This window comes from Epinephelus moara, chromosome 7 (assembly GCF_006386435.1).
Source record: "Epinephelus moara isolate mb chromosome 7, YSFRI_EMoa_1.0, whole genome shotgun sequence".
Taxonomy (NCBI): Eukaryota; Metazoa; Chordata; class Actinopteri; order Perciformes; family Serranidae; genus Epinephelus; species Epinephelus moara.
This window is the reverse complement of record NC_065512.1, coordinates 18,661,165-18,686,959: the sequence shown is the minus strand read 5'-3', so window position 1 is coordinate 18,686,959 and position 25,795 is coordinate 18,661,165. Positions and strand designations below refer to the sequence as shown.

Below are 25,795 nucleotides of genomic sequence, written 5' to 3'. Positions count from 1 at the left end.
TCCATGCCCCTACATGGGAAGCCTAAGGCAGGGAGAGCAGCAGCAAATGCCCCCAGGAACAGAATAGAGCAGCATCAATGACAAACAGAAATGACATTGATGAGTCAGACACAGCATTAAAAGGAGGAGCTGGGGTGGAGGTGAGTTGCAAAGCGACTTGCAGAGGAAGACGCAACAGCAGTCAGGCCAGAGCAGTTTAAATAGGGCGCTCTGAATGAGATTTGCCAATTGGTTGCATAGAAAAGAATCATGTGATCTATCAGCTGACTCCCTTCCATCAATCAGCTGCTCCATCAGTTGATTGGGCTGTTTGAGATCAGCTGATGTAGCTGGGATGTATCTTGTCACAATTGAACTTTACTAACATTTACTGGATTTTAAGATATTCCACCATGGCCAAATGCTCTATCTGTAAACAGAATTGAAAAATTGAAATGTTTTTTCCTCGGGGTGTGTTACACATTTCCATGAAAGTGCCATGAAAATTGATCCAGTAGTTTTTCTGTAATCCTGCTGATAAACAAACCAACATAACATCCCCCGCCTAGGAGACTACCTCACCAGGGTGCTGCGTTTTCATTGGGTGAAATCAAGTTGCTACAGGGCGTTAACTGGAGGTCTGTGTCTCCCCCAGTCAGCTACCACCACAAACAGAATCTAATTTTGCGGCAAACACTGAATGTCATCAGATCTGAGTCACGTAGCTGTGCGGCTGGCTTTGCTACAGTCTTTGCTACAGTCTTGCTGTCTTCTTTGAAAGCTTTCCACTTTTAATTAAGACCGGAAGGAAAGGAAATAGACCAAGAAAAAAAGCAAAGAGAGCAAGATGGGAAAAGGTTAAAGATCAAAACGAGATGCCTGAAAGATGACAATGTGCTTTTAAAATACCCCCATAGAAACAGGAATGCAGCAAATAAAAAGACAAGATGGAGATAGCAGTACATTTGGTTGGTATTTTGCAGGAAACAAAACCTCTCTAGATGTCTTGCAGATTCAAGTCTACGTAATTTACCAGTGCCTTTGAGGCACTGTTGCTGTATTTTCAGGGGATTAAGAAATGTGTTTGGTTGCACACGCCTCTGCAACTGTGTCAATGAAGTGTGGTCTTAGGCATGTGATGTGATTTGTGTCCTGTGGCTGTTGGGTGTCTCTAATCCCCAGGATACAGAAGCAGTGGGTAGCCTGTTAAAAAGTGTTGTGTCTAAGCAGGAGGTGAGGTGAAGATAACAGAGAGAGCCAACAGCATAGACTTTACAGGATATGATATGGTGAACCTAATGGGCACAGAGAGGATTTGGGCTGCAGGCTATAGTACTTTTTGTAGGTGAAAATGTTTATGTTGGTACCCAAATTGATAAAACAGCAGCTAATTAATAATAATTGGTTGCTAAGAGTGAAAATCCACATGTGCACACACAAAATGATAATTGAGTTTGTCTAATTGTACTGTTTATACAATATGTACTTTTATGATGATTGGGCAGGTGCTTTGAATTTTTTTGTCAGTCAGACCTGGCAACGCTGGTCGCAACTAATCGGTGGCTTGCCATGCCAGCAGGAACATTTATGGAACAACAGCTATCAGAAACAGAACAAGCTAAACAGGCTAATTTGGTCTCAGACAGCAGAGACCTAGTTGGACGACAATGAGCAGCAGTTAGATGCAATTACGTGTGTAAATCTGTTCTAAGTGTGTCTTATTCTGAGAGGTCATCCAAGCAGATGGTGCAAGTTCACTATAGGTGAAATCACAGTGTTCACATAACTTATGGGTAGAAAACCCCTGCATCATGTGCACAAAATAAAGCCACAAAAACAAAGGCCCATATAGAAAAGTATGTGCCATATTTAGAACATGTTCACTGCTTTCCTTTAGACTGCCATTTCCAATGGGGAGCTGAAGCTTTTATTTGAAAGCCACCAGACCCCATTGAGAAAAACAGTCATTTTACATCACTGTACACAGGTGTTGCTGGTCAGCTGCTGCCTTGATTGGTTAGTGTGTAAGGTGAAGCAGAGAAAATATTCCACTTTGTGGGATATTACAAAGTAGTGATCAGGACAGAGTCTTTATGTTTCTGCTATACCTGACAGCAGTAAGTTTGTATCTGTATTGTTTAGTAAATTACAGAAGTAGCACTAATGGCTCCAGGCTTTCAGGATCAATCAATCAGGGTGATTATGTTGATCATCATGTAAAACAGGACACTTAACATATCCTCTTCTCCTGCCTTTCTCCATACCAGATGATGACCACACGCTGCGGATCCTGCTCTACTCGCTCATCTTCTTCCTGAGTGTGTTTGGCAACCTGCTGATCATTGTGGTGCTGACAGTCAATAAGCGCATGCGCACCGTGACCAACTCCTTCCTGCTGTCGCTCGCCGTCAGCGACCTGATGATGGCCGTCTTCTGCATGCCCTTCACCCTCATTCCCAGCATCCTCAAGGACTTCATCTTTGGAGCTGCCATGTGCAAGATAGTGTCCTACCTCATGGGTGAGAGAAGGGGGAGTGGCGGGGCAGACTTTCTATCTCTATATTTTCCATCATACTCTACATTCATACCCACGTCCAAAATGGCTTTCTTGTTCACACATTCACTTTTGCCTATGTAGTATAATAGACACTCGGATACAAGGCACTACTTTTTTTGTTCCATTGTTGGAATTTTTGAAGAGAATACATAAAGCATACATAAGTGAAGGAGTGATTGGGAAATAGATCTGGGCTCGGTTGATATGGCTAGAATCGTTAAATAGGGATAAACTGCAAAGACTGGTCATATCAAGTACAAATACTTCATTTAGAGCATCAGTTACACAGAAAATATACGTAAAATACCAATCGTAAATATGCATTTTCCATACAGGGTTTATTTTACTATCTTTCATATTAATGGTCATCCATTTTTTTTTTTATCTGAAGAATTGATATGAACAAAGCCACATTTAAAAATGAAAATAAAATCACTAAAAGCTGAGTTTAAAAAACAAAAATGTGGGGGCGACCTCTGAATGACCTTGTAGAGTGTGTGCATCATGTAGGCTGAGTCCTCTGCTGCAGCCTCATTTTGATTCTGATCCACGGCCCTTTGCTGCATGTCATACCCCCTCTCTTACCCACCTTTCCTGTCTCTCTATAGCTGTCCTATCAATAAAGGCAATGAAAACGCCCCCAATAAATCTTAAAATGAATAAATGAATTAAAAAGAATTCTGGTAAAAATTGCTTCCTGAAACGCTATAGACGTTTATGGACCAAGCAGTTATGGGGACTTCCTGAGAGGAACTGCCATGAGCTCCCCAGAGAACTACATATGTACATTTAAGGGCCCTTTTTTCTGTTTGCATCTGCAACCAGGCCCGCCATCAGGGGGGTCAAAGGGTACAGATGACCCCAACCCAAGGCCAAGGGGTGGCCTATGAAAAGATCTTTGGTTGACCTTTAACTGGGATCAAGTACAACAATTTACCTACTGATTTATATCACTCACAATACAAGTTATGTGTATTTACATAATAAATAATGGTGCGGTCCATCTGACATCAGTCAGGTGCACGATGTGCAAAACTAACTAACTAAGTGCCGCTGATGTAAAAATGTGAGGCACACTGCAACCTGACAAGTCAGAATGCCTCACCAAAATCAGGGACTCCTAAACGAGAAGCCAGGGTACAGAGAGAACAAGAAAACTACAGGAACAGGGAGAAGAGAGAGACAATCGCCAAATGTCTGGCAAAAAAAAAGAGGAAGACTAATTTTTAGTAAGAAAACCTGCTGTAGCAGGCTTAATGTTAAAGCTACAGTGGAGACATGGGTATCATATCGAACTAGAGGATCTAAGGTGGGAACTGTCCATTGGTCCAACAGCCCATTTGTCCGACATCCCATTGTTCCGACCATATTAAACCCATTGTTCCGAAGTCCGTTCCGAAATCATCATGATGCCCTGTGGTTAAGGTCTGGTTAGGTTTAGGCACAAAAACCACTTGGTTAGGGTTAGGAAAAGATCATGGTGTGGGTTAAAATGAAAAAGAAAGTGACAAACACATAAGCCGTGAGCCTGCTTCACCTCAAGCCTTTCCCAGCTGACCCAGAGCCGGTCACGACGCACCATCAAGGTAGAAATACGCCCGCCGGGAGCCGTTCAGCACCACGGACCGTCGGACTAATGGGCTGTCAGACCAATGACATGGACCCATCTAAGGTATCCATTGATACCCACCGTGTTATGCTATCATGTTGTAAAGGGGGCCAAATAATTACCCATAGTTGCACTAAATTTTTGCGAGAGAAAAAGGAACATTACCTGTTATAACAAAATGGTGTATTTAAATATTTCTGGGCCCCAAAACAGTCTTGGAATTGCATAAATTGGGGATGACTGGACAACAGAGAGTTGACAGCTATATACGGTACATTATTTCAGTTCTTCAAGACTGAATGAACCCCCTCTACTGATATTTCTTAATGGCTGGCCTGTTTGCAACACCAGTGTAAGCTGGCCAGTGGTTGGTATAGCAACGTCACATTCACTTTGATAAGTCAAAATCACATGTGCACATATATGCTCAGTAAAATAGTGACTTTTCTGTCAGTCCATTTTATCTGTGTTTTCTTCCCCTTTTTTGTTATGAGCTGTTCATTGTGTTTTGTACTGTCTGTTGTTTACACAGCTAACTGTTTTCTTCAAAAGGGCAGTTGCTGGTACTGTATTAGCTGTGTTTGACCACTCACCATACACTTACGTCCTTCATGGTTCCTCTTGTGCTTGGAGAGTATCTACTCTGAAATAGGAGCTTTGAAAGTCCCTCAAAATGGCATTCTAAGAACTACGATTGTACCGAGTTCTTGCAGTGTGGATGCAACAAAAGAGGGTTTATAGAACTATGAGAAAGTTTCTCTGCCCCGAAAATGTTTGCTTTAATTATAGTGTCTTAATGCAGGACCCTTTAAGCTTCATATGTACTGATGTTCTCAAATTCATTCATTCATTTAACTTTTAATATAAATCATATGACAGGGGCATTTCAGTAAATTAGAAGAGTTATTTATCTTGCAGGTAATGCAGTGATTTTAGAAAAGCAGCCTTAAAAAAATCCGTATTTGTTACGGTGAATACAGTCCCAAAAAGGGAACAGTGGGAGCAGCAGCATCCATCTCTATTGTTAGTATTATTGGATCAAACTAACAAATGTCTAAGGTTGTTGCACTGTTTATTGTGGGTCAACTAGGACATCTAAAGAGAATAAATATAACTGTTTCACTGCAGTTTTTATATGATAGGATTTAGGGGTAAGGGCTGGCATTAAAAACCTTTTTAACAGAGCAGGGTTATACAGTATGTTCTGTAGAGTCTAAGATTATAGTGTGTTTTTTCTGTAACCCTTTTTCAGTGGAATTTGCTGTGAAATGCTTTTTATACCTAACCTAATTTTAGGCGGCCCAAGCATACTTCAGTGCTTTGGGGTGAACACTTGCAGACAGGAGGTCACTCGCCTTTTGATGGAGGTTAGAAGTACATCTACCACTGGGACTTTTAGTAGAGATATGGAAAGATGTGTTTGGAATAGATTTCAGAAGAAATGTTAGCTCAGAATCAGTGCCAAGACTTTAAAAGAGGGAAGAAAAGAAGAAAGAAAATTAATTTAAAAATGTACTATCAAGGAGAATTACTCAGTCAATGTTTCAGCTAATGCCTGCTGTGGCATGGAGATCCATTACATTCATCAAACAAAGTCTAGAGACTTTTTTCATATTTAGGATTTCCATATCTACAACAGTGACTCACCATTTTGTAAGACTGAGAATCCACCATTACTTCTTGAATGAAACCTCTTCATGAGTATTCATATCCATATGTCTTACATACACACATCCACACAAGATGCCAGGCAGCTAACAGGTTTATATAATTGTTAGTGAAAAGTCTTTGGGTTTTGGTGTGTTAGTTGGACAGAACAAGCACATTTGAAGCCGCTTACTTGGATTCTGGGAAACAGTTTTTAATATTTTTGACAGAGTAAAATACACCCACTTTATTAGGTACACCTTACTAGTATCGGGTTGGACCCCATTTGCCTTAAGAACTGCCTTAATTCTTTGTGGCATAGATTCAACAAGATGCTGGAAACATTCCTCACAGACACTGGTCCATATTGACATGATAACATCAGATAGCTGCAGATTTGTCTGCTGCACATCCATGATGTGACTGTGGAGGCCATTGGAGTACAGTGAACTCATTGTCATATTCAAGAAACCAGTTTGAGATGATTTGAGCTTTGTGACATGGTGCGTTATCCTGCTGGAAGTAGCCATCAGAAGATGGGTACACTGTGGTCATAAAGGGATGGACACGGTCAGCAACAATACTCAGGCAGGCTGTGGTGTTTAAACCATGCTCAGTTGGTACTAAGGGGCCCAAAGTGTGCCAAGAAAATATCCCCCACACCATTACACCACCACCAGCAGCCTGAACCGTTGATACAAGGCAGGATGGATCCATGCTTTCATGTTGTTTACACCAAATTCTGACCCTACCATCTGAATGTGGCAGCAGAAATCCAGACTCATCAGACCAGGCAACGTTTTTCCAATCTTCTATTGTCCAGTTTTGGTGAGCCTGTGTGAACTGTAGCCTCAGTTTCCTGTTGTTAGCTGACAGGAGTGGCACCTGGTGTGGTCTTCTGCTGCTGTAGCCCATCTGCTTCAAGGTTGGACGTGTTGTTGGTTCAGAGATGGTCTTCTGCAGACCTTGGTTGTAACCAGTGGTTATTTGAGTTACTGTTGCCTTTCTATCATCTTGAACCAGTCTGGCCATTCTCCTCTGACCTCTGGCATCAACAAGGCATTTTCTCACTGGATATTTTCTCTTTTTGGGACCATCCTCTGTAAACCCTAGAGATGGTTGTGTGTGAAAATCCCAGTAGATCAGCAGTTTCTGACAGACCAGCCCATCGGGCACCAACAACCATGGCAATGGTTTGAATTTCAGCAGGTCGTCTTCATGCCTAAATACATTGAGTTGCTGCCATGTGATTGGCTGATTAACTATTTGCATAATGAGCAGTTATACAGGTGTTCCTAATAAAGTGGCAGATGATTGTATGTATCCTATTCATTCAGCTGAAAAACAACCAACAAATTAATGATCACAAAAACTGTCAGTTGCAGCCCTAGATATCTGTATCATGTCTTGCAGCAATCATGGCTTGATAAGAACCATTTTCTAAGCAGCACCTCATTATAGTCAGTCTTTGTAATTGTTGAGGTGGATACAACAAAAGAAACTGCTGTCTTTTGATGTACAGACATTTTTCCACAGCGGGGAAAGACAAAACTTCCTGACACACAAAGACATCAAATATCTTTCTCAATTTTTGGTGATACAGTACGGTACTTCAAAGTAAAATTGTTCAAAATGGCAGTTAATGTTACTTTTTTACTGTCATCTTCTTTCAGAACAAACTATACCACAATAGCCTGCCTGCAGATCTGACAAAACTGAATCACTGCCTACATCTTCATTTTTTTGTGTGTGATTTAAATAGAAAGAAAATTACATTTCAGTCTGATTATTAGGATAATCCTATGTTGCCTTGAAAAGACTGGCATTCAATAGAAAATTAAAAGGGGGCGACACAGCAGCCTCATTGTTTTACGACTGAAATAAAACTCCATTCAAATGCTCCATTCTTATTGATTTTCTTTACTTGTGAGCCTAAACTGCAACAACCAGGGAAACAAGCAGCACTCAAGAAGTTAACATGTTCTCTGACCTCCTGACCACCACTTTACAAAAGGTATAGATTACCACCAACAGTATCACAGATCATTTTCATTAGCTTCCCAATTTGTAGGAGGTTCATTGGTCAGTTTTAGGTTAATTTGCCTGGTTTACATCAAGGGAAAATCCATGCCTCTAGGCAATGAGTTCTCTCTCATCTACATTATCTGTCAACAAACGGCTTAAGATTCTTCCTTGTCTTGCCAGGACTAGCTTTGTTGCCTCCAGTTTCCAGTCTTGTGAATGGAAGGTGAAGACAAAACTGTATATGGTGTTGAATTTCTATGATAGACCTATTGAATAAATTAAAAAAAAAAAACATTTAGCTAACAAAATAAAGCGCATTAACATGTCAACATAGCCTACAATAAATCAAATGCAGTATGCCAAAAATACCAGGATGTTCTACTATATCCGGTCCGATTTTGCAGTATGCAAGCCAGCATGTTATTCTGGCTATTCTGACCCACAATCCTCTGCACAGCTGACGATGCGTCGCATCGAGTAAGCTGCAAACGTATGACAGCTCGACAGCTCAATGACAACTGATTGACAGCTGTCAGAAGTTACAGTGATGGATGACAGCGCATTTAAAGCTACTCTTACCTTTCTTGCATTTCACACAGCACTTGTGATTTGAACATCCACAACTCCCGCCTCCCTCCAAAGGCCTACACCCCCTTCAGACAGTCAAATGCAACCCTGGAGTTTTAAAACTCAAACGAAGTCAGTGATGACTGCTAACGTTAGATAGTAGCGTTAACGTTACTAGTAAGTGGAAATATACAAGGAAGATAACGGTAGTGTTTGAGAGGCTACGCTACAGTAGGCTAATGTTAGCCGTTAGCAACTGGATGCTGTGTTGTCATATATAACGTTCTAGCCTATGTTACATTAGAGGCAAACTAAAAATACCTGTCCAGGAGAAACTCTGTTACCACCTTGTCCCTTTTTAGCTCAGGATGAAGCTGCATTATGCGAGCGGTTACGGACGCTCGGCCAATCATTGCATTCGATCCGAACAATAAAACGACGTAACTGTGAAAATAACAACCACAGAGAGCTGCACAAATATAATATATTAGAATCCACAGTCTGTGCAGTTATAACTTTAAAGTTAAACTACACACATTGCAAAGTAACAGCAGCAGAGCTGTCTGGGTTGAATCCCGAACTCAGTAAGTGGCGTTTGTTTTATTTCCAAGGTAACGAATATAAAAGCAAGAGGGTCAAAGTTCAGGGTGTAATGTAATGATAAAGTAGTATGTCCCGATTATGTGCATACTGCATACTTAAGAAAAGGTATGCAATGCGGAACGCACCCAAAATTTTTTCTTTTCTGTAGACAACACCTTGCAGCCTGTGCATATAACAGCTGCTTCCTCAGCGTCTAAATTAACAAGGAAAGAGGACAAAACTCAGACAGTTAAACAGAAAATGACAGACATTAAATAAAAAAGTACTGTGGACACTGCGACGGTTGCATCAAACAATATTAAAATTAAATACTCTAACGTTTCTTGCAGGATTAACAGCAGAATAAAACATCACCAAGGCACACAAGGCAGACATGTATAAACAAAAATATTAGACTAGACAAACTAAACAGTCTGACACTTTTACAGAATTAACAGCAGAATAAAACATCACAAAGGCAGACAATATTATAATGTCCACAGCAGCAGTTAGTTATCATCTGATTGGCAGTGTGCCTCCTGGCCACAGGCAAATGCATGCATTCAATTAAGGTGGACCTACATTACTACAATTCAATTACAAGAGGTAAATGAGAAATAGCAGTATGTAATTTGTGTAATGGTTTTAGTATTGTTGTTCAAAGTAATACATGGCTCATCTGTCAAAGTAAATGCTTTAATCCTTCTGTACGTGTCTACTGTACACACAAAATGCATCCCCTCTCTGTAATGCACAAATTATGCCCTGCTATCAGGTATTATAATTTGTATGTACTTCACATTATGCCCAATTTCCATGGTGGATATAAAGTCTCTTCTTTCCTAGCAAAAATTATAGGGGGATAGAAATTCTTTCAGACTGCATTTTTAACCTGCTTCAAAATGTATTCCCTCTCCGTCATGCTCAGATGATGCCCTGCTATCAAGGTGTTTTGATAATGTTGTATACATTTGAGAACATGCCTGATAGTCTTGATGAATATGGAGAAGTTTCTTAGTTACAGGGTATACACATGCTTTCAGATGGCGCTTTAAGTCTGCCACAAAATGGATCCCCACTCCATAGTGCAGTATTTATCTTGTATGCACTTCACACCATGCCTAATATCCTTGGTGAATATGGAGACGTTTCTTCTTTCTAAGAACAAAGTTAGAGAGAGATTAACAGCAACATTATTATGATAATGTGAAAGTTAGAGATTGCTCTTTGATTCAGAGGGATCTGCTCTGAAGCTGCCCGTATTGGTACAGAATACCTCTTTCGACAGTCATGGGCTGGCTTGGCTTGGCTGTCCGTCTCACACACACACACACACACACACACTCACACTCACACTCACACTCACACTCACACACACACACACAGTCTGTATTCTTGCTGAGGACTTGGATAACGAAGGTAAAGAGTAATTTCCCGTCTTGCCCTGTCAGGAGGGAGATGGCCGATAACATCAGTGGACTAGGCCAACATGATTCCTTCTACCGGAGCTCAGATAACCGTCCCCACCTCCCATCTCGCGCTATATTCATTTGCAAGCACATCTTCACAGGCCGCCGCATTTTGTTCTCAGTTATGATTGCAGATATTACGTGAACATCAACAAACATGTTTTTGTTACTTTTTTTATTACTGGTCCAAGGCTCTATTCTGAGCGCAGAGCGGCAATAACTTTTCATTCATCAAAAAGAAAAGATAGCCTTTGTGTTTACTTGCTCTTTAAATAATCTGTTTTGTTTCCCTGCAGGAATATCAGTGAGCATCTCCACATTTAGCCTGGTTGCCATAGCGATCGAGCGCTACAGCGCCATCTGTAATCCCCTGAAGTCACGGGTGTGGCAGACCCGATCCCATGCCTATCGGGTGATTGCTGCGACGTGGGTGCTGGCCTTCATCATCATGATCCCCTATCCAATCATCAGTCACCTGGAGTCTTTTCAGCGTCCTGACAACACCACTGCCCACCAGTGTCGCCACAAGTGGCCCGTCGCAATGGCAGAGCAGGCCTGGTGAGTGTTTGTTGGTGCCAATTATTTAAAGGTAAACTATGCAGGAACTGTCTGTTTCTGTATGCCCCCTCCTTGCTACACTACTTGTACACACACTGCAAACTACTGTACTATTGAAGAATGTCACATTTTTGTAACAGAAAAGCCGATACCTTAGCAAGCTAACTATCACCAGTACCTCCCTGTCCAACAGAAAACAGGCCAACTCTGTGCTGTTCTTCATCCCTTTCCACCCCAGAGTCACTTTTGTTTGGGAACAAGCTCTGTCCGCTTGGCATTTCGCCATATTTGTGTTGTTCTGCACTGCGTCTGCCATTTTTGTAGCCTCTTCCTCTTGAATGCCTGCTGACAGAGGTCAGGGGTCTCTGCAGATACACCGCCACACATCTCGAGTGGATTACATTTGATGATTGAGAGGGATTCCTGATGTATGAAACTATACATAGTGTTAAAGAAAATCCTGCATAGTATAGGCTACCTTTAGCACAATTTTGGTCGAAATGACTGTTTACCTGCAACCATGTGAAAAGAAATCTTCTAAGTTTCTCAGTATAATCAGTAAATGTTGCAGGAATTTCTTTTTCTCATTATAAAAGGAAGTGAAAAAGAAGAATTTCTATGAAACTTTTGCTGAACAGCTGCTGTGGCCACAAGTGGTGATTACAGGATAATGACACATTCAGTTTCAGTATTTCCCAAGGTTGTCTTGAGGCAGTTGATTTAAAGACCCCGGTTCCACCAGGATTATGTAAATTAATGCCAATCCCTTGTGAATTCTACATGATCTTGCAATTTTGTTCAATTACCACATCTTTACCGCAAATTTGACTATTTTAAGCGATTAAAATCTAATTTCATTGCAGAGCTGCATGCAGCGTATTGATTCGCTCAGAGCAACTCCCTCTCTGTTTATCCAACACATTCCCACTCTGACCTCGTCATATCTCAATGTTTGGTCATGGAGTTTCACGTGGAGATCTGGCGTGCAAGGTACCCAGGGTGCGTTGGCAGTTGACGTTCTGGGACGCCGTGTCAACTTCAGCTCTCTTACTGTACATGCATTGTCTGTTTTCAAAATACACTTCTGTTTTAACAGGAAATTTACAGTTTGCCTACAGCTTCTTTCAAAATAAACGCACTACATCGGTACAACGCCGCGAATTGATGTTTTTGTCATTTAACGCATGGGGTTGGGTTAAGAACAAAAAGAACAGGGTTTGACTTTACATTCAAATGGGAAGTGAACACCGGTCTCCGGGGTGAACGCTGGTGGCTGTTGGACTCATCCAGTACCCCTCCCACCCACCCTACTTAGACTTTTTGCCCCCCTTAACCTTCGCTGTTGTCCCACTGTGTCGGGGGCGATTAAACAATACCAGTGACAGGCTGCATATCATGCCAGCATGAAAGAACGGCTGGTTTCCAAGAGCTTCAGAGGGAGACCAGGTGGCTTTATCATGAGATTACTTCAGTGGGGCTGGGGCTCTGTGCCTGGGACAGAGTCGCACACACAGTAACAGGGCTAACTGTTAGCATCACATTAGCACTGCCCAACAGTAATTAACAAGTCGAGCTGTTTTGGTGTCGGTGTTAGAATAACAGCTTGCTGTTGGATGCTAACACCTACTTTAGGGCTTCTGCCCTGCGGCAAAAATGATGACTAGGAATGAGATCACGCTGTGATGTATAAGCTCGTTCTGGGCAGAGACAGTCAGGAGGAGAGCTTCTCACCAAACCAGTCTGTCAGTGTTGCGTTGAACGGCATCAACAGCATCATGCTTGCCCCAACATGCATCGCAATTTACTTTTAGAAAAGCTGCCATGAACTCAGACAAAATCCCTACAGTACATATCACATTTATCTGACGTGCTTAAATGTAGCGCAACAGGAGCACAAGTACAAAAGAGCTGTAAAGTCAGTAAATACACTCATTAATGTCAGTCACACAGCATCCATCTGAGGTTTGCTTTCATCAGCATTAGCCATCATTTGCTACAGGTTATATCAGACCAAATAAAGCTATAAAGCAACAAAGACCTTGTGAAGAATTGAGAAACGGTACATTTTATTACACGGCTTCAGTCATTTTTTCCTCTAAAACTTGCATCGTCTCATTTAATATTTATATCATATTCATCTTTTTTAGTTTTAACAAGGAAGTACTTCTAATATATCCTGATTTTATATCACAGTGATGAGAAGAAAAAGATGCATTGATAAAACACAGTAGTCCATACATATAAATTAAAGATGGCTCATTTGGACAATGTAATTTAGTTTTATCTTCGGCTTTCAAGTAAGATATGGTGTGATTTGCATAACAGAGGATAGAATATCTTATGTATGCATACACTACATTAAAAATTTAGATGTCTGGGGCTGCACAGAGGGGAAAAATTAGTCTATGGTTGAATCATTTGTCATCGATCCACTGGGAGGACAAATACAGCTGCATGTATAGACAGTCCTACTCACAGATTAAGGTAGACGCAATTGATTATGAAGAGGAGAAGTGGAGAAATAGTTTTGGTTAATGCTAACGTCAAGGTGCACATCTCACTGACAGATTAAAAAGCACAAAATTAGTACAAGAACAAACAGAGGTCAATGAGAACGTCCAAACCAGTGAGGTTTCCTCAGTGTCCGTACACCACTGTGTCTTTTCTTTGGGCCTAAAGTGGATCTTTTTCTTGTCATTACATCTGTGTTTCCTTTTATAATGACACACCAATGAATCTTCTCATAACAAGAAAAGGGTCAGTTCAAACAAGTTCACCGGAAAGTTGGATACTTGGTAATTTTCTTCACGGAGAAGTTTGGTGTGTTGTAAATCTGACTGGAGATATTTTCTGTTTCCCTGAGCATTGCCAGTTACATTCCCAGAGTAACACAACAGCACATAAAATGCAATTTAACATAAAATTTAGACTCCGATCATCCATCTTCCTCGCCATCTGGACAATGTGCTGTTTTGTATCAAATAAACTTCAGATGACCTGCGTCTGGGACGAATGTGTGTGTGTGTGTGTGTGTGTGTGTGTGTGTGTACTTTCAGCAAGGCACGCTACACTGAAGCATCTCATTTGCCTCCATGTTTGAACCGGGAGCCTGTTTGCAGCAGCTCTCACTATCTGTCTTTTGGGTGTTTTTTGTGGAGACATTAGTGCAGATGAAGAGAACAGACGGATGTGTTCTTTGTTTTTGTTTTGGACCAAGAAGGAACAGGCTTTGGGGTAATTTCAGTCATCTCAGTGAAGATCTGTGTATATGTGTGTACAGCTGAAAATTATGTTTTTGTACGTGTGTGTATTTTAGTACTTTCGTGTTTGATTCTATGTCTTTATCTGACTGCAGGCTTCCTTATGGGTGTGTGAATCTGTGCATTGGTGCGAGAACCAGTTTGTGTCTCCGGTGTAGTATATACACATATTATGATTACTATACAATTCTGATGCACAGAGAAAAGCATATTTGAGAAAGAGAGAAAAAGAGTAGTCTTTCAACATTTATGGTTATGAAGGTATTCCCAAAATCTGTGAAGACTTACTATTTGGATGAAAGAAAGCTTTGTCTGCTGCATAATTAAAAAGAGAAACAGAGATAAAAGTCCCTATCCAGGTTGTAGTTTGTGGTTGACGTCTTAGCACGAGTGAAAAATACAAAATTATTTCACACAGTGCAATAAAAATATAAATGTATTATTTGTATGGAAATAAAAAAACATATCTAATTCCTTGCTACCATTTTTGTTATTAATTAGGAAGGACTAGCCACTTGGGAAACCTGCCAAAAACCTCTTTTTATCATGCAAAAGATGGGGTGTTCTTTCATCAAGACAGTTTAACTAGTGTCTGAGGATTTTGGAAATATCCTCAGAACAACAGTAAATTTTGCTGAACAACATTCTGCAGGTTTTTATTTTTCCGAGAAAGAAAAAGGTAATAGTAATAAATTACTACTGGACATGAGAGACACAAACTGGGGCTACATACGTGCCTGAATGTATGGACATTGAGATCTTTATCTCTCTCGTGTGTCTCTTGCAGGTACATTATGCTGCTGCTCGTGCTGTTCGCCATCCCAGGCTTGGTGATGATTGTAGCCTACGGACTGATCTCCAGGGAACTTTACAGAGGCATCCAGTTTGAGATGGGCCACAAAAAAGACTCTACTGGTGAGGCCATTTGCACTACATGCAGGAAACATAAAGAACACAGTAGGTAGAGCTTTAATTAGTGTTCCAGAGGACAATTTGGCTCACAGACAGCAGTCGATGAATAATAAAATATGCAAAAAGACAGCTAAGTACATGCTAGGATTCCAGAGGCATGACCTTAGACAGATGCTTAATTTAGATTTATGCCAGTGAATTTACATGCATACATTTTCGTTTTTCCAGAAGGTTGTTACCTAACTTACAAAAAAAGTGTCATGTTTGAAGTTTAAAACACTCCATTGTATTCTCACTTATTTTATTATCTTTCATAAAAATTAAAACAGCACAAATCTTACATTCTTCCTGATTCTTACTTATTTAAAATTAAAAAAAAATATATATATCTTAAAATAAATACAGCTATCAGAATCAGAATCAGCTTTATTTATTTAGCTATTTTATTGATGTACCAGTACTCAAATCTAATAAGTGGAATATACAGAATATACAATATACAAAAAATATACAACTATACATCAAATTAAAAAAAAACAATATACAATATACAAGGATACAGTGTTGTTTGTCCTGCCACTCTGTGACTGTTAGGAGTTCATCAGAGCGACAGCCTGGGGGAAGGAACTGTCTTTGTGACAGGTGGTTTTGGCAAACAGTGCTCTGTGGCGTCTACTGTAGGGGAGGAGTTAAACAGATTGTGTCCGGGGTGTGAGGAGTCTACATTGATCTTTCCTGCCCGTTTCCTGACCCTTGACATGTACAGGTCCTCAATGGAGGGAAGATCAGTACCAATAATCCTCTCTGCACACCTGATTGTCCTTTTCAGTCTGTTACTGTCCAGTTTGGTGGCAGATCCAAACCAGATGGTAATGGATGTGCAGAGAACAGACAGGATTATGGCTGTGTAGAACATGATCAGCAGTTCCTGAGGCAAGTTGAGATTCCTGAGCTGTCGCAGGAAGTACAGCCTCTGCTGGGTCTTTTTCCGGTATCGAGAAACCTGAAGGTGTCCACAGTAGACACTGTGCATCATCAATGTTACCTTGAATAGGAATGAAAAAATTCAATAGTGCAGCTCTTCTAGACTCTACAAATGTTGAACGATGGTATATCTTGTGGGGGTTCTGACACTTAGAACAATTTATTCAATTGAATTTTAACGATTTTGTTTAATTTACAGCCACAACAGTAGCAATGGAGTAGGCTACAGTGGAGCCTTTGTCCTAAGCCCAGTCACAGTACATGCACGCAGCACACTGACATACCAGGCCCCAAAGTAACAGTGCCACACTTTGGAGCCAGTGGTATTACAACTTCTGTCACGACTTACAATGGGAAAGGGACATCTGTAAATTTGCAGATATCTATTTTTATTTTTAGGTACATTGACTTCCCAGTATGAGCACTTAAATAGCTCAATTTAAATCATCAAGTCTTTGTTGTAACATTCACTAATAGCAGAATCCACGGTTATTTTCCTACTGTCATTCATGTGAGTGAGCCTGACATCGTGGTTTGGAGCCAGAGTTAAAGGACACAGTGGTGCGCTTGCTCTATGGGCCCTGTAATGAGGAGGATCTTGATGAATTTATGCCTGGAAGTCAAACTTTCTTCACTTCAAGCACCACTGAGCAACTTGGAATGAACAAGGCCCTGCCTCCAATGCTGTACCTGAACTTTGGTCTTTTTGGGCCCCATTGCATCACGTGACAACACCCAGAAGTTGTAATTATGCTGTTTGGCCACCCATATCACATTGGCTTCAAGGCCTGGCGCTGTCTCTGTGTGCTTGACCCTGAATAACAAGCACACAGAGAGGGCCAGACGGCTGGTAAAAACGTTACGGATCGTTTGACGGCCCATCAGCCCACTGATGCTGAGGCCAACAAATATTGTCCCAGCATGCAACATGGCCAGTACACCAATGGATCCTAGTACAAGTAAGAAGTGACTCAATAAAAAAGAAGTATAAGACATATGAACATTTTAACTTATGAGCTGAGAAAATAAGATGTGAACTTAACTGTACCTATGAATACTATTACATTTGATTATTCTATGCCTTTATGCATATCCAGAGGGGAGTTTAGTCGTGCATGCAGAGTAACAAATAAAAGAGTAGCAAATCAGACATGTTATAGCAGACAACATACTGTATGAAAGATACTGCCACAACAGCAGCAGTACGACTAACACACATACTAACACATGTTCCAAGAGGGCATTAACGTTGCTCAGCAGCCTGTCACTAATTAAAAGAAGTCATTTGATTGTTGAGTCAAACTGTGTCTCTCGATAAATGTCATCGCGCTATCAGGGACCTACCAACCTGACTTTAATGTTAGCATTTACATTTTTTTTTTCTAATTCATGTGAATGATGAGGAATTTAATTTTTAATCACCACGGTTTCATTAGCAACACAATCACTGTAATGTGTGCGGGTTAAGTGGAACATAACCTTTTGTGGTCCTGTGAGTGTGTGTCTGGGATGATAGCAGCGTTGAGTGTATTTGCAGGGGCTTCCATTAGAGGATGGAATTGGCTGGCAGCTGCGGGCCTGGACATCACCATCTGCTTGGTCTCAGAGAGATAGAGGATGTCAAAAATAAAAACAAAGTTTGAGAGACAAAGAGCATGCGGTTAAAAAAACAGGAATAAAGGTCAAAGAACTTCTAAAATAACCGTTTGGAAAATGTGTTTGATTTAATAATCCAGAAGTGGTTAACTACTTTACCAGTTCCTGTTTGTATTTGCTTGCTTCAGGACTCTTATTATTGTGTTCAGTGTACTTAGTCCTTTGAAGAGGGAAAGATGGACTATTAAATTTTGTCAATAGATTGCAATATCCCCTGATGGATGATTACTGTAGCTCAGCAAGAATTGTTAGTCATTCTTCTTTCCATTAAGGTGAGCTGCTGCTCTTTAAAGAGCTATGATTCACTCCAGAGAAACCTCACAGATGGGTGCGTGTAATACCGCAGAGCTGTGGTGCTTTGGCTCAGTTGTTGATTTACCTGGTTATTTTTTAAATCTTTTTTTAAGCCAGTGGCAAAATATCAGTCAAATAGATCAAACTACAAGAAGTGAATTTCATAGGAAAAAAATAGGAGCCAGTGAGTCAGGCAGGCACTGAAGTCATTTCATAGTCACGTGTTCCACATACAGTACTGTACCATCCAGTCATACATGTCCAGTCTTATCTCTAACACTAAGCTTTTCACATAAACATTCTGAACACAGACCTTTAGATCCTTTTTGCTACAAAACTGCCTGCCAGTTGCACTTTATGTGAATGTTTCTGTCAGGCGAATTGGTGCCAGGCAATAGGGAAGGGCACACCAACCTAGTTGACAAGAACAGTTCAGTAATTTATTGAAGAAGTGAAGATACATAAGCCTGCAGGCAGGCAGGTACAGGTTTGTTAGCCCAGGCATGAAGCAACATTGACAATCTTCCATGGAATGAGTGGAGAAGGGCCAGTTGTATTCTGCTAGGCTGATGAGGCAAAATGGGAAGCAGGTGAGAATGTGGGCGGGGAGGGTCAGGTGAAGGAATCTTTCCCGGATACTAGGGTTACTGAGGGAAAGGAGAGAGTGGTTGGATCTGGGAGTGTGAGACTGAGACAGGTGGAAGTGTCTGAGGACATCTGGTAGACAGGTGGAGAATGGCAAGTCTGGATAGTTCGATGAAATGCATGGGCCTGGGGGATGTGCAAAGTGGCTGGGGAATACTAATTCAGTCAGGACCACTTTAGTTAAAGAAAACTTTACTTTCATTTGCAGTATTATATTTGGCTGTACAGCTAAATATATAATATCTGCTCAAGGCAGAGAGCACACTTCTCTGCCCTTCCATGCGCCTACATGAAAAGCCTAAGGCAGGGAGGCAGCAAAGACCCCCTGGGACCAGGTCAGAGCAACATCAATGACAAACAGAAATGACATTAATAAGTCCGATACAACATGAAAAGGAGGAGCTGGGGTGGAGGCAGGTTGCAAAGCAGCTTTAAGAGGAAGCAGCAACAGTAGGCAGGCCAGAGCAGTTTAAGTAGGGCGCCCTGAATGAGATTCGCCCAACTGGTTGCATAAAGATTCGCTGATGTAGCTAGGATGTTAGCTGAGCTTGATATTGTGTCCTACCTGAACTAACATTTAATGTTTAATTATTAGTACATACTTCTTTAGTATAAGTAGTACCAGTTGTACTAGGCTATCCTCTTCAAATACTGATTAATTCTGCAGTTTAAACATGAACAGTTCTTGTTGTCTTTTAAGATTTAAAACGTGAGAAACGTGTTAATGTGGCCACAATGTGATCTGGTGTGATAATGATGCATTATTGTTGTTATTTTACCTTATTGACACTAGTACATTAATATTCAAATCAAGGACTAATTTTAGAAATATCTACACTTTCGGTATTGGGTATGGAGAGTATATCTGGGAGTATCCCCTACTGCAGTCCCGTCTCCCCTCTCTGTCTCAAGCCCCTCCCACCAGATGAGCATTGGCATATGCACATGCTTCATACAGTAACCCAGTGTTTCCCAGTCTTACTATTTAAAATGGGTAAAATCTTATCTCATTGTCGAGTTGCATGCAGCCCCTCCTTGCCCCAATCTGGCTCTCTCTGTTTATCAAACCACAACAGACGTCTTCACAGCAGGCAGCAGCTCTGGAGACGGACCTTCAGTCAGCAGCTGTAACAACTGCAATTCAGCCAACGCAAACCCCAGAGTCGGGGATCACAGCGGTCTCTGGCCAGCTGTGTCACGACTCTGAAAGTTTGCTGATCCAACAGGGAGGGGGCAGGCAGTCTAGGATCAGACCCCCTGTACTGGGGTTTGTGCTGGATGGAGTTGCTGAAGGTCTGTGCCTATAAAGCCCTTTGAGATGACATGCTGGGATTTGAGGCTCCAGCAAAAGTTAGCTACATTAACATGAACTTGAATTAGTCACAGCCATGAGCCCCAATTAGCAGAATGCTAAACTGTTAGCAACATTCTCTCCCCATCTCTGAAACACCTCACCAATACTGAAACATGTTTTATCTAGTTTGTTGTCAGACTTTCCTCTAGACTCTCTTTTTGGTAGTTCCATCTTCCTTTTTTGGGTTGCTTTGCAGTGTAGGCAGGTGTTGCCAAGGCTGGAATAGCAACTTTTTCTGCAATACTTTTCCACCATTGAATCAGGCTTTAATCAGGCTTTAAGCCCTCTCTCTGAAATGACCTGTGAGTGGCCAAAGTCTCACATCACGGGCTTAATTTCCTGATAACAGAGCCAAGAGGAAGTGTAGAAGTCTGGTTTTCTCTCAGAGAACTTTTATTGCAATATGATGAAAGGTTGTTGTGGCATTTTTGTCCAATGATGCAAAGAAACAAGAAACAAAAACGGCCTACCTCAGCTTTAACAGTGCCTACAATGTGCAGGGAAAGCATTAAGTGTCACAACATGAAAGCGTTACTCACACATCAGGGGATGAAGTTTTAATTACAGATAACTGACAGAAGTATCCCTCCCTTTTAAACCATACAGATGTGAAGAATGGACTGACCTCCACTGTGTCGACTGGCAGTGATGATGGAGATGGTTGCTATGTGAACGTCGTCCAGCGGCCACACTCGATGGAGATGTCCACCATGTCCTCATCCAACAGAGCCGTCAAGGTGGAAAGACCGCGCAGCAACACATCTGAGGCCAAGCTGGAGGCCAAGAAGCGAGTTATCCGCATGCTGGTGGTCATTGTTGTCCTGTTCTTTCTCTGCTGGATGCCACTGTACTGTGCCAACACCTGGCGAGCTTTCGATGACATCTCTGCCAAACAAGCCCTCTCGGGGGCACCCATTGCTTTTATCCATTTGTTGTGCTACACTTCCGCCTGCGTCAACCCAATTATTTACTGCTTCATGAACACACGCTTCCGCAAAGCTCTGCTAGCCACGTTCTCGTGCTGCGCTGCACCTTGCCACCGTCGCCATCCTCGCCGTGGGCTACGGGACAACGAGGAGGATGTTATGGCAACGGGAGCATCCATGTCCAAGTTCAGTTACACTACAGTCAGCACCATGGGAACCTGCTGAGGCAGATGGATGCAGGCACAATCCAGAAGAGACAGTTACTACGGCAACACAGCACCCCACATCCTTTGTCTTTAGGCCAATTCTGTACTCATAGGGACAGTGATGTGGAGTGGAAAAACAGGCCATATAGTGTAGCAGCATAGAAGCTTCACCCATGACTGTGAGTAAAGTTACGTAGGGATCATTTATGGAAACACAGTCTTACAGTGTAAATACCTCCATACAGTAGCTATATTAAAAACAGCACAAAAAATTATAGTTATTTCTTGTCACAGTGGACCAAGGCAAATCTTTGCTTAGATGTTTACGGTGGGGCGTGTGTGAGTGTGTGTGCGTGAGTGTGTGGTGGTGGTGGGCTGTATGATAACTTCATCACGTAGCTATAAACACAGGAAGATCGTTTGCTATGTAATTTTTAAATTGTGTTTTATATTTTGCTGTCAGTTGTTCATCCGTGTTAACGATGGTGAAGCAATTGCCTTGTGGACTAAGTGCCTGGTTCTAAATACTAGTGTGTTATATTTGTCTGCTGTTGATTCGCCTCATTCATCACAGGCACCATAATCACAGGCAAATTGTAACCTGAGGGGTTGTGGAAGTGGAGTTTACAGACTGAAAGTATGTTCTAAACAAACTGAAAATCCTCCTCAGAAGATAAGAATTTCATCCAGACGGGACCTGATAAATGAGTCTGAAGCTCTACATGGTTCCACGGTTCGCAGGAAACGTGCTATAAACAGCTTAGATGGGCAGTGGTGATGCCTTGTGTTGTGGTTGTACACTAGCCAACTTTGTGTTTTTGAGTTTGTAGAGGCAGATTTTCTGTGTGTGCTGCAGTGTTTGTTTGTGTTGTGTCCTCATAGGTGAACACAGTAGCAAATGTTAACAGGGTGACTTGAAGGGTTGTGTTTCTTTCTAGTATCAGGACTCTTGTTTGAGGGCAGTATACAATTCGCTGGAGAACATCTGAAATGGAAGTTGGGATACGTCAGAGACTACTTCACTATCAAAAGACCACTCCATATGTACGGTATAAAAGTAGTTTTATTCGGGGTGATGAGAGGATTAGGGAAAGATGAGGTGAGGATCGAGTTTGATGGTTTGATGGTGTTAAGGGAAGGGTTGAAAACGGGGTAGATGGACTGGTCCTGAAGGTGGGTAGGGGTCATGTATGATGGGGTGATTGTGGTCAAGAGGGATGAACAGGGTTTAACAGAGTCGTGATGAGGCTGGAGCATATTAAACTGTATTAAATAATGGACGTAGCCACCATGACATCACCCATTGGTTTCTGGACTCCCATTTTTAAGGCTCAAATTTAGCATTTCGGCCTTTGCTATCTTGATGTTTTGGAGCCACATTTGGATGAGAGGCTGGAGCTGGGGAGGAGCAAAGGGTGGATCTGACTGAGGAGCTGAAGACACTGTTGGTGTCCCGCCCTTAATTATGCTTAACTTTAAGCCTTAATATCACTTAAAGGGATGAGTTATATGAAAACTCCCCCCTGTGCAGTTGTCATGAAGGGGAAATAGCTAAACAGGCCCAAACTGTTTTTTGTGCCAGGCTATAAACATTTTTATTTAGGCTGTAAAGTTGGGCATATTAACATAAGCGTCAATTGGGACTGACTGGCTTCTGGAGCCAGCCTCAAGAACTGCAGTTTTTGGCACCCTGACGGTTGTTGCTTGGTCGAGTCTCAGGGTGGGGACACGTCCTTTCTGACCTTCGCCATGCCCTTGGGGGTTCATATCTGGGGCCTTCTTTTTGTTAGTAACGATGCTAGCGGCAGAGCAGGAAGAGAAGAGGAGAACGACGTTTGGGGGAAGGAAGGTCATGAGATCTGAGAAAAACAGTAGAGAAAGGGATAGCCACACCTGAGACCAGGTTTAAACAGAATTAATGGGCACAGGTGGGAGAGAGACACATGCTCTCGTCACATTAGAAAAACTCCCCTTAAAAAGAGGGTGCTCTATATTTCTATAGATACAAGGACTTTGATGAAGTCGCCAGAGGTAATCTTATATCTTGAAAAAAAAACAAAAAAAACTTCACTGCAGCCTCACAGTATGTTTTATGGAGGCAGCAAGAGGATTAAGTAACTACAGTGAATACAAATATGTTCAGTGATAGTTCAGTGACTTGCAGTTCCTGTTGAGCTCACCTGCAGGCTACAAAATGGCAGCCAGGTTTCAGAGGTCTGTGTTTGTCAGGCCCTGTCTAGCACGCTTGACTCTGGCTCTCCTGCGCACCTCGCACTAATTGCATTACAACCTCAAACCTGCCAGGCTGAACAGATGAGCGTATTTCACTGAGTGCACCAAAGCACAATGCTGTCAGCCTCTCAACTAATAGATGTATGGACTTGCTTTTGTGAGCATTTTTTTAATATTTTTTTTTTTTGGAGGAGGAGGAGGATTTTAGATTGGCCTGCAGCTTTTGTGGTTTATTGTGTGCACCTTTCCCTTTGTGTTTAAAATATAAATCATAGTGAAGCCTTTCTATGAGACTAAAATAGTGTAAGAGGGAGGAATTTTATCAGCTGAAACCTCTGTGTTATGGAAAGTACAGCAAATGACAACCTTGTTGACAACCCTAGACGATAAAATCGTACACTTATGTGCTAACAAATTAATATCTGCAGCTCCTGTTCCTATGTCATTAAAATGAGACAACCGTATATTCTTTCCGCTTCATGTCAAGTGTACGAAGGAAGGCAAAGTGACAGCAGAACATTGCCTTCACCTTCCCCTTGGCTCACTGTGCAAACTCAGCCCCCATCATGTTCGAAGCACAAGAGGCACACATTCATCTAGATGATGATTGTCTCTGGGCTTCATGACCCACTGCTGATTACCATTGGGCACTGGGCCTTTGTATATATGGCTCTGGTTTTAAATGCGCACATACAATGATGCCATAGTGAGATCATGTGTGTCCTCAAATTGAAATGCCCGTCTGGTCTCGAAATCTTGCTGTCAAACCTTGGAAAAGCAGACATTTTGTATGGTGAATAAAGTTCTCCCGCAGTAAAAAGCAGACAGAGGGATTTATGTGTCTGCTAGAAGCATTTCCCACATAGAGAAATACTGTAACGCTGCTGTCTGTGTTGTTGTTTATGAGAGACGCTTGGAAAACTTATTTTTTTTCATAGAGAGTGAGGCTGTGAGAGGCTGATTTCCCTGCGGTGTCATAGAGGCCGTTTGACGTTATGACTTGCTCCCCAATCTACTGCATCTCATCCAGTCGGCACACACACATACACACACACACACATACACAGACTACTCCTGTTTAAACTAGTTATTATGTACTTGCTCACAACCAATTACAGACATGCCAATAATTAGTTATTTTCCTCTTTGACCAAATTAATACTACCCATTAAATTAAAGCTCAGTGTAAAAATAACTGTGATGACTAATATGCAGTGGGTAGTGATTGTATCACTAATTACCATATTCCAAATTATGTATAAATGTCAATGTGAACAGAGGTACTAAAGGTTACTTTAAATGCCACCCTCAGTCCTCTGTTTTAAATTTGGATGTTAGTGATCCCACTCACAAGTTTCATATTATATGTCACATTTATTCTGCGGACAGAAATGACTGTCCTGCACAATAGCTACAGATGGTGTTGCCAAGGGTGCCATGAGTTCAAAGCTGCACTAATTCACATTAACAGTAGATCAGTCTTCTACGTGTAATGTGAAAGGGGTCAGTCACAGTGACAAACCCACAGAGGATTATCAGCCATGTCCACAGTTCCCTTCAGCTACTGAGAGTGTTTTTGCCTTTTTTTTGGATCATATTTTTGGTTCTCCAGCCTGTAACTCTGCTCTCATCAATTCTGCAGCAAGCTGTTTTCAGCAGATAATCCGACCAAACAGCAGACTATGTGTTTGTGACTATTTGGTGACTATTTGGTGAACATAAAGGAGAATCTAGCTGCCCGTATATTTCCCTCAGGAGCTGGTGGAGACCAAAACAGAGGACAAAGGACAGCAAATATTGGACTTAAATTCACTGGGTGGCCACAAACATAACTGAATATATGCTAATATAGCTTTGTTTCTGCTGGATGTGCACGGCAACTGTTAGCTAACATGTTAGCCATAACAAGTAAAAAAAATTGTCAATTCTATGAAAACAAAACAAACAAACAAATACAAATGGTGTTGCCATACATATGTATATGAATAGAGCTATATATTTAAATTGCAAAGGTCAACCCTTTAAAACCTGGAGCGACACCACTTTTCTTGTGCTGCTTTCAGACACCTTTCGCAAGTATTTAACCCCAGCGATTTCTTTAAAAAACATGGGAGAAAAGGCAATGAGCAACTTGATAAGAAATGTCCCACAAATCGCCAAAAAATTAATAGATTTAGAAAATTATTATTTTTTTAAATAGAGGGAAAATAGCTAGGAAAAAATCTATTTATGATTATCATTATTATTATTACAACATATATAAAATTATGATACAGAATTATTGGAATTTTTTATGCCTTTTTTTCAGGTCATTTCTTTGTTTGTTTTTAAGT

The 25,795-nt window shown here is 41.4% G+C and overlaps 1 protein-coding gene across 1 annotated transcript in view; it reads left to right on the top strand.

The window, feature by feature from the left end:
• The window catches only part of LOC126393018 (cholecystokinin receptor), a 38,290-nt gene extending 12,719 nt beyond the window's left edge, over nt 1-25,571 (top strand). Inside the window, exons 2-5 of the mRNA XM_050048843.1 lie at nt 2,247-2,498; nt 10,732-10,993; nt 15,041-15,168; nt 20,705-25,571. Coding sequence (XP_049904800.1) covers nt 2,247-2,498; nt 10,732-10,993; nt 15,041-15,168; nt 20,705-21,249 — 1,187 coding nt within the window. The 3' untranslated portion in view covers nt 21,250-25,571. The remainder of the gene's footprint in view (nt 1-2,246; nt 2,499-10,731; nt 10,994-15,040; nt 15,169-20,704) is intronic.
• The last annotated feature ends 224 nt before the right edge of the window (nt 25,572-25,795 follow it).